Source organism: Zosterops lateralis (assembly GCF_965231275.1).
Source record: "Zosterops lateralis genome assembly, chromosome: Z".
NCBI classification, from domain to species: Eukaryota; Metazoa; Chordata; class Aves; order Passeriformes; family Zosteropidae; genus Zosterops; species Zosterops lateralis.
In genome coordinates, this window is record NC_139800.1 from 47,713,561 (window position 1) to 47,726,225 (window position 12,665).

At 41.2% G+C, this 12,665-nt stretch overlaps 1 protein-coding gene across 1 annotated transcript in view; it reads left to right on the forward strand.

Moving 5' to 3' along the window:
- The first annotated feature begins 623 nt into the window (after positions 1-623).
- MTAP (methylthioadenosine phosphorylase) overlaps positions 624-12,665 on the forward strand; it is a 32,731-nt gene continuing 20,689 nt past the window's right edge. The window contains exons 1-2 of the mRNA XM_083884060.1: positions 624-673; positions 5,631-5,717. Coding sequence (XP_083740186.1) covers positions 641-673; positions 5,631-5,717 — 120 coding nt within the window. The 5' untranslated portion in view covers positions 624-640. The remainder of the gene's footprint in view (positions 674-5,630; positions 5,718-12,665) is intronic.

Below are 12,665 nucleotides of genomic sequence, written 5' to 3' on the forward strand. Positions count from 1 at the left end.
ATTCTAAATTAGGGATTTTCATGTAGGTTACGGCTAGAATTTTGGTGTCATTTTGCCGTTTCTGGCACTCCAGGGCTAATTAGCACTTTTCCGCTTCATGTCACTGTTTTATAGGACGCTCCGGGGATTTTGTGGTGCAGGTTACCTCCACCTCTGTTGGCAAATTCAAGAATAGGAGGAAAGTCAAATAAACCGCTGGGTTTCCAGGAATATGAAAAGCTGGTGTGACCGAAACGTAGACCCTCTAAAAGTTCAGCTTTCAGAGAGCCAGGCCGGGCAATCTGAGCACACCGTTCCACCTTCAGGCCGGCGAATGGTACCGATCACACCCCCCGCGGCACCGCTCCGGCTCCCCGCAGCGGAGGCCCCGGGAGTCGCAGGGGAGCGCGCAGGTGGGAAGGATTAGGAAGCAAGCAAGCCAGGAGCCCCGCCCGCGCACCCACCGGCGTCAGGCACGGCAGGGCTCCCTGCGAACCCAGCGGCGTCAGGCACGGCAGGGCTCCGTTCCCCTCCCGGGGCGGTGCCCCCGAGGCCCGGCCCGGCGCGGCGCCCAGCGCGGGCGGGTGCTGCCCCCTGCCGGCCGAGCGCCTTCCCCGGCGGGCCCAGCGCCCCCGCCGCGCCGCCCCGCCCTCCCGCCAGCATGGCCGCCGCCGCCGCCTCGGCGCCCGTCAAGGTAAGCGCGCTTCCGCCCGGCCGCGCCTCGGGAGGGAGCAGGTGGCGCCCATCGCCGCCCGCAAACGCTCCCCGCCGCCGTCTCGGGGCGGCTGCGGGAGTGAGATGGCGCGGGCCGCGCCGCTGCCCTGCCAGTGCTGCCGAGCGCGTGCCGAGAGGCGCTGCCTTCTTTCCTCCCTCCCTTCCTCCCTCCCTTCCTTCCTCCCCTCCCTCCTGCCCGCCGCGTCCTTGCCCGCTTCCTGCCGCCTTCCCAGCCTGCTGCCTGCTCCTGCGCCGCCTGCCGGGACGGGACGGGCCGGGAGCGCTCCCTGGCCCAGGCCCGAGCAGGGGGGGCGCCCGCGGCCCGCCCGGAAGAGACTTTTTTTTTTTTTTTTTTTTTTTTTTTTTTTTTTTTTTTTTTTTTTTTTTTTTTTTTTATCCGGAGAAATCTCATTTTCCATATGACCTGTATGCAGCGTGTTGGATTTGTCAGTGACAGGAATCGTGGGTCTGTAGCCGTGGGCTCTGTTTTTTAAACGTGCGCGGAACTCTTAAGTTTTGGCAGAAGTGAGCAGTGCAAAACTTCCTCTCTTAAGACTTGTCTCCTGGGTGTTTGAAAGAGATGGTGATGGCACCAGGGGCGAGCAGGCCGGTGGTCAGGCTGAAATTTGAGTTTTCCACAAACTCTGCATTATTTTTCTGTAGTGAAGTAGAAAAATCCCAGTCGTTTTAGGTGTCTTCAATCTACAGGTTTATTCTCTTTAGTGTAAATTATATGCAGCTCGATTTTTGTCTCCTTTTAAGCAAAATTATTTGTAATGCCATCCTCACCCCTTTCTCAGTATCCCCAAAACAGAAACGAGGTATACAGAAGGGTTTGTTGGTGATCAGTTGTCCAAACGACCCATAAATGATAATGATATGTACTAGGATCCACAAATGAACAAGTGTAAGCTGTTGCTGCAGTGCTACCTCTATCCCTCCGGCTTAAACCTACTTGGAGAAGTTCACCAAACACCAGGTGTGATTGTTACTTGGACTTCCACAGAGAAATGGGTTTGATTTCTGTAGTCACTGGTGTGATAACTTTTTGTTAGGTTTCTCTTCTGTTGCTCTTCATCAGAATGTTTGAGACATTCTACTGTAATGCCATTTTACTTGATATTTAATTTCAGATAACCTTCAATACAGCCTCTGTTAATTTTACGACTTATACTTTTACAACTTGTGTCTCTTTGTAGAATGCAAAGTCTGGAATGGAGAATGCAGTCTTTCTTACATCTTTCTATTCTTGAGGTCATTTCTAGGTGTGAGGTCAGATCTCTGACTTTTGAGGAAAAGTGAAACTGTTCTTCCTTGGTCACATTCTCTCTGTCTTCCCATAATTTCAGTGCTTGGGCTGGTAGGTGGGAATAGAACTCAGCTCCCCTGACGCAGTTGTTGTGGTTTAGACATGATGCTCTCCAATTTAGGAGAAAGCACTCCGAACCCACCCCCCCCACATCTCCCCACCCCCTGCAGCAGAATGAGAGCAAAGTTGGAGGCACAAAAGATGAAGATCATGGGTTGAGATGAGAACAATTTGCTGGAAGCAACAATGAGATAAGAGAACAGACAGTAACAACAACTATATAATCAAGTGAGGTGAGCAGCTCACCACTATGCGGAGCCCAAAAATACCCAATTGTCATGCTGCCCTGACCCAGAGCCCCTTCCCCTGTTTCTGGAAGATGATACAAAGTCATACGGAATAACCTCTAGGTCCTAGTCGTGGCCCTTCCAGGCTACTGCAAAAATTAATCCTGTCCTGACCAGAACAAGGATGTAGGGTATCTCTCCCACTGAGCCTAGAGCATCTGCATTTTGATAATTCACTAGAAGGTTTGGAAAGCAGAATTTCGTATAGAATCAGATTTTTGTGTCTGGTTTCCAGATGCAGATGGTATTTCTGGAAATCATGTATGCTGGAGGAAAAATAATTGTCAGGCAAAATTAATTTTAGGATTAGAACTACCAGCTCCAAGTTGACCTTAGAGGATTGGAGAAGCAGCTACTTTGAAAATCTCTGCTGGCCTGACTTTCCTTCCACTGAATTACCTCTCCGGTGAATTACAAGTGAGCCCAGCATTTCTCTAGCCAGTGTTGCCTCAGGTGGCTCAGAGTGCCACGGAGGTAAGTTTGCGGTGAATAAGAAGGCAGAACAAACTCAACATAGTCTAGGTCTTCTGTCCTCCAGGTTCTGAACCCTGAGACCTGTGAATATTTTGCAAGCTCATTGCAGTCTGCCATTTCTGACGGCATGGCTATTAGTGTAAAAGCCTGTGCAGGAACTGAACAGTGCAGCCAAAGCACATGTTGATGCTGCTGCAGCAGCTGGGTTATGGAGCCCGAGAAAAAGTTTGAGAGCAACCACACCAGGCCTATGCTGCCACAGGCTAGGCCTGCTGCTTTCTGTACAAGGAACACTCTGTTATTTTGATTCATCTGTGTGTGTATAATAACCTTAAAGCATTGCAGTTTCAAAATAACTTTTATGTCGTGCAGCTGCAGCTGCTCTCTCCAGCACTGCACTTTTCCTCAGTTCCCAACAACTTTCACTATGCTAGATGTAAAAGTTCAGTTCCCTTTTGAATCCTAAGTCATAGGGCACTAGTAAAACAAGTGTTATACCCAACTAAAACTAGCAAAGTTGCTGAAGGAACTTTTTTTTTCCCCCTAGATTGAAAAAAATAGAAAAGGCACCATTTTGGTCCTGTTTTCTGTTAATGTAGCAATCATCAGTGTTTACTGAATGTATACATGAACAGTGTTAAAGATAGTCTTTTGTTGATTTTGAGTTTTGTAATTGTTCCTGTTGCATACCTTCCATGATTCTTAAGGCAGTTTATTATTTATCCTAAAGTGTATGTAGTTTTCAGGATTGTCATGAGCAATCCAAGTCAGAACCTTTGTGATAGCTAAGCAACGTGAGTAACATGTGGACAGACCCATCAGTACTACCGCAAACAATGATCTAGGTCTTCCTTAAAGCTTGTACGTGTATTCAGGGTCAGATTATGTGGGTTAGTACTGCTATTTTCCTTAGCACTTTTTCTTGTGCTCCACGAGAAGGAGGGTAGCAGAAGGAAGTAGGATATGGGTTAAAACTATCTCATCATATCAGCGTTTACATGACTGGGTATGGAAGTCATGTCATTCATTGTCAGTCAAGTCATTCTTTGTTAGAGAAGTGTTTATAAGTAACAAAGAACACAGAGCCTCTTCTTCGTGAAAATAAGTGCTTAATGAGCCAGTTAATACAATCATTGAACAGATGGGGTCTCTACGAATGTGAAAGTAAGAAAAAGCTGGAGTAAGAGGCAGCTAGCTCTGTGTGTTCTGGAAGGAGGGTGTTGTATATTGAAGTCTGAAGGTTTTACTTAGGAAGTATTCAGGCTTTGTGGAAATAAGTTATGTCAGAATGATTCAAATTTTGTTTTTCCGTGATAAGCAAATCAGTCATGATATGTATTCAACTTGATACAAACTTTGCAACAACTAGTCACATTGAAGAAAAAAGTGAAACACTAATTTTCTCTATGTGTGATAAATGATGACATCATTTTTAGATACCGTTACTAAGTTTTCACTTGTGAAAAGTTTGACCATAACTACTCCGTCTGAAGAATTACAAGTGTTCTGAACTCTAGAAAAAGCTTGACTTAATTGAAAATCTAATTATCCCTAGAGAGACAAAACCAAGTTACTTTTCAGTTATGAACTAGAAAAATCAGAAAAAGAAAAATCAGATGCATTTTTCTTAGGTGGAATATGCAAACACAGGCAAATCAAAACACAGCAGGGATTTTAGTTGGGAAACCTTAGATTTGTCAAGTCAAAACAAAAGACTAGTTTTTTTTCCAAAAATGTTTTTTGAAAACAAAACTTTGTTTTGGATGTATAATACCATATGGAAATGCCTGTGTCTTGGTTACAGCTATAGTAAAGTTAATTTCCCCTCAGTAGCTGTTCCAGTGCTGTGTTTTGGATTCAGAATGAGAAGGGTGTTGATAACACACTGGTGTTTTGGGTTTTGCTGAGTCATGTTAATCCTAAATCAAGGACTTCTTTTTTCCCTGTCTCATGCTCTGCTGAGGGGGAGAGGATTGGGGATGCAAACAAAACTGTGAGGGAGCATAGCTGGGACAGGTGACCTAAATGGATTGAAGGGATATTTCACACCATAGGATGCCATGCCCACTATATGAACTGAGGTAGTTACCCATAAGGGCATCTAAGGGTTTGAGAGTGGGGGTCTGGCATTAGTCAGTGGGTGCAGAGCACTTGTATTGTGCATCACTAGTTTTTTCCCTTTTTTATCATTATTACTGTTTATTACAGTTATCTTTTTTACCATATTTACTTTATTTTCAGTGATTAAACTTTTCTTATATCAACATACAAGTTTTACTTTGATTCCACTCCCCATTCCACCAGAGTGCAGGAAAAGAAGAGAGGTTTGAGCAAGTGGCTGTGTGATGCTTAACTTCCAGCTGGGCTTAAAACCATGACAGCCTGATACTCAGTATGGTGGTTATGTGTAAGACTTTTTGTCCATATAAACAAGAAGCCTTTGTTTTAATGGGTTTTCTACATGTATTTCTCAGTCATAACAGGCATTCCCAAATAGCAATCTTAATTTTTATATTGGAAATAAATGTTTAATGGCACATCTTTGTGCACTTTTACGTAGCTTTTGGTTTTTTTTAATTTGCTATTTTAAAGAGGACAATTGAGGTAAGAAATCAGCAAGCTAAATACAGTTGTTTAAAATCAGGTATTTGAAATTTGCATTCTGGAAAAGCACAGTGAGTGGCTTGTTGATCTGTGGTTTAACCTCATCTTGAGACAAAGATACATTTTGTAGCTGCCTGGTTAGTTTTTCAGGCATGCAGTTAAATGTGAATTGCAAGAAGACTAATATGTACTTTCTGTGTAAGATTGGAATTATCGGTGGAACTGGCCTGGATGATCCGGATATCTTGGAGGGAAGAACAGAAAAATATGTTGACACTCCTTATGGCAAGGTCTGTATAACCTTTTTACTTATTACTGTAACTTTTTGCCAATTTTCAAGATGTTTGTATGCTTTAAGAATTTTCAGACTGGTAAAGGAGGTGCTGGCACAACTGGTTTTAGTTGCTATGTGTTGTGGGACTCTTAGTTTGTAAAAGTGAAGTATTATTGCAAAGATTATGTGTGAAGGAGACTATACCTCTTCTCATTTTTAGATTGGATTAATTTAGAAACTCACTGCTGAATTTACAGTCAAGGGATAAACCATCTCTTTCAAATTTGTACTAGTGTGTGACCTGTATTACCTGTCAGATCAGTCCAAGAACTTTTCTGAATTGCAGAAAACTGTCCTTTGAGGTATATGAGACACCATTTTCCTTGTAACTAATGAATTATGTTTTACATGCCAATGTAAGATCATGCTTACAGCCACATAATTTGAAAAGTATTTGAAAATTAAGCTCTGAAACTTTTTGTGACCCTGGTACACCTGAGGGTCTCCTTTACATTGCTTCTGTCCTTTTCCTCAGCAGAAGGGAGTGGTGGCTAGGGCTGTTGCTCTGTACACAGCACTGGGTGTGTTTTGAAGGATAATTCCTGGCACAAGGCATTTACAGTACAAACAGGCAAGACAAAGGATGAGGGAGTTTCCTAGGTAGGAAATCAAGGGGAGAGATGTTCTAGTTGTCACATGAAACTCATAGAAGAATTTGATCTTAGGTTATCATTTTGTAGGATATGGGGAGTCTGGGTGCTTTATAATTGCTATTAGAATTATATGTTATGCAATCTACAGTGTACATACAAAAAAAAAAAAAATCTGGTATCTGGTAGCAAGTGCTATTTTGTGACTGGAAGCTTGCCATAAAACTCAGTGGTATGGGATGTGATTGAAAACCAAATCCATGCCTCCACTCAAAAATGGTTTAAAATGGAGTGTAAAGAGCCAGAGAAGTTTGTATCTGCACCATAAGGAAGGGGAAGGAGATAAGTATTAAAGGAAGTGAAAACACAGTCAGAAGAATGCATTTGACTTTTCTATTATCTTTCAAAATTAATTAACAGATTGTAATAGAATGAAAGGAACCTACCTCCTCTTGTTTTCTATACTGGTTTCCACAAGTAGCTTTGGTCTGAAGGGGAATCCACTAGCTAAACCAAAGCAGTTGCCATTGCATTCTCTGTTTCTTGAGAGTCATGAATGTTCATCGCAGCATGGATGTTTTTGGAGAGTGCTGGCAAAGCAAAAGTAATAGTACGCTTATAGTAGATATTAACTGAAGCTTTCCTGTCTAGGATGGATGGAACACTTCTCCCTCACAGGGTTGTGTTCAGATCAGAGTTAAGGGCACAGTGGCAGCAGAGCATTTGAAGGTCTGTTCTGTCATAGCACACAGGATTTGGGGGATGGAGATTCTGCAGTACAGTAAGTGGCCTACAGTAGGGTTCAGTATTCCTGAGAAGAGTAGTACTTCCAGGATTGCTCCTGCAGAAAGGAGTGAAAAAATCTTTATCAGCCATTTACCTTTGGTCAGTATGGAAGGCTTTTTTACTTTGTGGGATTTTTTTACTAGTAAGTAGCTTATCTAGTGTCTTTTTTTCTGTGTTCTTCACAGAATGCAACATAAATAACAGAAAATTAATATTGGTTCCTATTGTGGTTTGTGAGAGACCTTGATCAATGGACTGCCTCTGTCTGAGCCTGCATATTACGCATCTAGCATAGGCTGAACTTAAAAAAGAGAGCTCAGGAATATTTTTTCATTGAGAGGAATGAGAATACAACTGAGATACCATGGTATGAATCTAAGCATGAATTCGAGATAATGTCCTGAGTTCAGCTGGGACTGTTAAGCTGACCTGCATGGAGTCAGGTCACAGTCGAAGAAGGAGAGCACAGCCAAAGAGGAAGCTTTTATTCTTTTACCAGCAATGGCCTGCCTTCCTTTTCTCTCTCTGTAGATCTGAACTTCTGATAATCAGGCCATTGACCTGATGGTTGTTTCATGCAGGTTTCCTCCTGTATTAGAATCACATTAACTTCAGTGACTGAATGCAGTTTCCAGTTCAGCAGCTGATGGATCAGCCTTAGTGTAAGATGTGCAGAGCTTAGTCCACAAGTTACAGTTGCACAAGATGCAATGGATTTCCATTGAAGCAGAAACAAGCTTCAAATTCAATTGGTGTTACTGGGTGGATCAGTATTCACTTACTTTGCTGGTGAGACTAGTATTCAGGAAGGGTTACACAACCTACCTCTCATTTTAGAACTACGTAGTTGAGAGGAACAGCTATTGCTGAATGCAAGAGGGCAATTTTATTTTTATTTAAGTGTGTCTTGAGAAGTTTAAAAGTTTATGGTTTGTTACTCTTTTTTCCTAAAGGCATGTTTTGTTCTTGATTGTTCTGGAATAAAACCAAATTGGGACTTTGCTGCCATAAAGATACTTCTTCATAGAGCTGTGAAAACAGTGGAGAGATAATCTGCCTGAAAGTTAAAAAAGTCAAGGGCTTAATTTAAATAAACTTCAGAACTTTATGATCTTTTATTTCCCAGGAGAAACTGAGATGAAACATCAACCTATTTAGTTCAAGCAAAACTAGGAAGAATGAAAATGAATGAATGTCAAAAGGAAATTGCAAAGCGTAATTACTAGAATGTATGTCCATTTCCTTCTGTCATGTAAAAATGCAAAGCATACAATTCCATTATACTTAAATCTTGGGGTTTAATTCTTAACTTTCTAGACAAGAAAACTTGTACCAAAAGATTTTTGACTGAAAATCTTTCTGGGGTAGATGATCATTGGTACCTTTGACATTTGCCAGCAGCAAAATAGATTTTCCTTTAATGAAAAATTCTGTTTCCTTTCTTTCTAAAGATTAATAATAACTTACATTCTCTTCATATGAAGTCTGCGAAATGTCTTCTGCTTTGACTTTCTTAAATCCTAAGAATCGTTTAACTACAAAATTTAGCATCAGGAATGTGGGAAATATGGAAAAGTTTAAAGGAAACTATTGTGACAGTTTTTTTCTCTGCATTGCCATTGGTCCTCCTGTGATCTATCAAGTTACATTACTAATAGTGAAAGTGCAGAATAGTTTAAAAAAAAAACTCGGTAAGCTTATTATATTAGTCTCCTACAGGATAATAGATGCTGTTCCAAGCAATTTTACATCACTGAATTTTGAAGCTCCTAAAAAGCTTTGTTCAGATATATTTTCAGTTAGATTCTCTTCCTTTCTGGATGACAGATCTTGTTCTGAATCACCTTCCCTGGTGGGCAAGAGATCTTCCCACTCTAGAAAATTATTCTAGGGGCTCTGTGTCTTTTTCTGCTCAGGAATATATCTGGGAAACAAAGCAGAAAGTTCCACCTTTCAACTGAGTGGTATTTGCTTGCACCAGGAAAACCTGATCATGTAACATAATACTTAAGCTCCTCTTCTACCTCCCCAAAACAATGTACATTGTTGATTCCTAAACTGGCTCACAGGTAGAATGGAGGCTTGCAGAACCTCTGAAATTATTTTTTTATCAAAAGTGTTCCACGTTCATTCTGTTTTCTGTTCCAGCTAGCCTCTGAGGTGAGACCAAGGGAAAAATGAATTCTCTAGACACCACATGAACAGTACTTTTTGCATATTTATATTATAGACAAAGGAGATTTATTCCAATTGTTTGTTCTTGTAATAATTTGGGGTTAATTGCCCAGAGGTCTATTCTTCTTTTCTGTTTTTGCAAAAATGAGTAATATATACCTGACTTGGATTTTGTGAAAAGAGGGAAGTAGTTAAATACATTTATGAATTTCTAATGTCTGAGAACTTATTATTGGACCTTTTATTAAATCCTCCTTTAAAAACACAGTATTAGAGCTTTGATTTCAAATTGCTCCATTGGAAGTTTTTATTATTTTATCATCACTCCTGGCTATGACTGAGAAAATAGTAGAGAGGCACAGCACTTGGAAAGAACTTGTGGGAGAAAGAAAGCAGAGTGGAAGTATATACTAGCTATGTTACATGGTTTACACATAGTTTGAAATGTCTGTTTCTAGAACTTTATGCACTTATCAAAAGTTGGTCCAGTCTTATTCAATCTCTTTACCAGCAACCTCGATGAAGGGATAGAATGAACCCTAAGCCAGTTTGCAGATGACACGAAACTGTGAGCAGTAGCTGACACACCTGAAGGCTTTGGTGCCACTCAGAGAGACCTTAGTCTGGAGAACTGGGCTGAGAGAAACCTGATAGGGTTTAACAAGGGCAAGTTTAGAGTCCTGCGCGTGGGGTGGGAATAACTCCAAGTACCAGCACAGCTGGGGGCTGACCTGCTGGAAAGCAGCTCTGTGGAGAACCTGGGGTGCTGGATGACAAGTTCACCCTTTCAGTCAGGAGGGCCAGTGCTGTCCTGGGGTTCAGCAGATAAAGTGTGGCCAGCAGATCAAGGGCTGTGACTTCCTCTCTACCTGGCCCTGGTGAGGCTACATCTGGAGTGCTGTGTTGAGTTCTGGGTTCCTCAGTACAAGAATGACAAGGAGCTATTGGAAAGGGTCTGGCAGAGCCAGAGAGGTGATCTAGGATCTGGATCTCTTTCTTATGGGAAGAGTCTGTGGAAGCTGGGCCTTCTTAGTCCAGAGAAGAGAAGACCGAGAGTTGATCTTGTCAGTACATACAAATATTTCAAAGGTGAGTGCCCAGCAGATGATACCAGACTCTTTTCAGTGGTGCTCAGTGGCAGGATAAACAGTAACGGCCGTAAACTAAAACACATTCTGAGGAAGAATTTCTTTACATGGAGGATGGCAGAGCACTGGAACAGGCTGCCCAGTGGGGTAATGGAGCCTCTCTTGCTGGAGACACTCAAACCCCACCTGGATGTGTCCCTATGTAACCTGCTCTAGGCAAGCCCGCCTTGGCAGGAAGGCTGGATTAGCAGATCTCCATAGGTCTTTTCCAAGCCTAACAATTCTGTGATTGTGTGATCCTTATTTAATGTCTTTTAATGAACCATGATGCATATCTTCAATTCTTTTCTTAAACTGTCCTCTCACCATTTAGCAGTCCTCTGTTTGTTCCAAGTATTTATTCTTCTCTTCCATTTTTCTAGAAGTCATGGGCCAAAAAGATAATCAGTGTATCACTTGGAAAATGTGCAGAATGCATTTTGTGGAAATTAGTGCAAAGATGTCAGGTGTCTTGCCCACCAGACAGTACTGTTACACAACCATCCTGAAGCCTTTTGAAGTGCTAGGATGTGAGAAGGTAGAGAGGGAAACCCTGGCTGCAGCAACTAGATCTTGAAGCCTGTGAATTTGAAGGCTGTTATGTTCTTTCTGCACTGTCAGTGTATGCCAGAATTCAGTGGAGTTCTGTGATGGGAATGAATATCAAACTACGCCAAGTCTTTTGAAAATGGATACGAAGTTAAATCTACCTCTTGCAATAAACTTGAATTAAAGCCCAGTCTTCAACTTAGTGACCTTTTTGATGGGAGGCAAGAACTTTTGCTAGAAATCCTCTTGAGTTTTTAAGAGTATTTTTCTGGTATTTTGGGGACTTAAGTCACCAGTTTTAATAAGTGCTTATTACTTAACACAGCAAATGCATGTAAACAAAACAAAATTCTAAATGCTAATTTTTGTGAACCTTCATTGTTATGGAAAGTTGCAATGGCAAGTTGCCTCGGCCACTACACAGCAAGGCTTTTGCCCTGTGTGAAATTTCACTCTTAAAGCCATGTTTGTTTGAGAAGAGTATATGTAAGGTACAGAATAAACACTTAAATATCAATACTTTAATATTAACAGGAGTCTTGGAAAAAAAGAAAAATAAGTCAGAATAACTACTAAACAATAGTTATAAATTTTCTGGAATGTTTCCTTTTTTAAAAAAGAAATAGCAAGTGTCTGCCAGAATTTAAATATTGATGATTGAGTAAGTTGGAGTGCTTTCACATGAGTAATTACCAAAAAGAGCTGTGCAATAGGAAGTAGAAGGTGATGTTTTTATTAGAAATGGGTATCTTGTGACTCCCATATCACTTAATTGTCAATTGCTGCAAATTTTCAAGCGTATAATAAAATCAACAGCTGTAGAACTAAACACTAATTGAAATCTTGCATAAAGCATAACAATTTTGTTTGTTTTCTGTCAAGTAGCTGGCAACAGAACATTTCTGAATGCAGATATGTGAGTCAAGACACAAACTTGTGATCAGTAAATAAAACACGATTTTGTTAGTAGCTGTTTTAACAAAAAGGAAAGTTACAACAAAGTGTATTTCAGATGTCTGAAGGCCAGGAGCAGAGCACAGCCCATAGAGCAGTTAATTTACTGTAATAGTGGTTGATGACTTGGACCCATTTACATGGCAAGGAATGTGTTCCAGCTGGACAGCTAAAATAAAAATGCTCTGTTGTCCTGGCTGGTTGGTAGTCAGGAAGGTTGTATTTTCTTGTTGTGTAGCTGTAAGAGAAATCTCTGGTTGAAGCAAATGCAACACTGCTTCTGCCACTTATGTACCAGAATTTCTCAGTTATATCACGTTTCATTTCCCAAAAGCAGGACTCCTAGCAGCAGGGAAGAGTGAGTTTTTCAGGAAGCTGGGAGTGAGTGAGGGGTGGGTTGGAGGAATCCAGAACTCCTCACAACCTACTGCGAGCCCAAGTTAGAAAGAGGACAGAGAAGAGAACGGTGAGTATTATGGAAAAGCACAGGTTAAATGTTTTTTATGTTGGAAGGGGGCTTTAGTAGAGAATGGCACCTATTTAGCAAAAAAGAAACTTAAGTAGTTTACAGAAAAGAGTGAGTCATGTTAACCAATTTGATGGTAACATGTGCATGCTACAATTTTTGTGTTTGAAATACTCTTTTGATATATTAGAAAGTATTACAGTTTCAAACCCCGAAATAAAGATTTGCAATGTAAATGTTAATATGAACACAGAAAA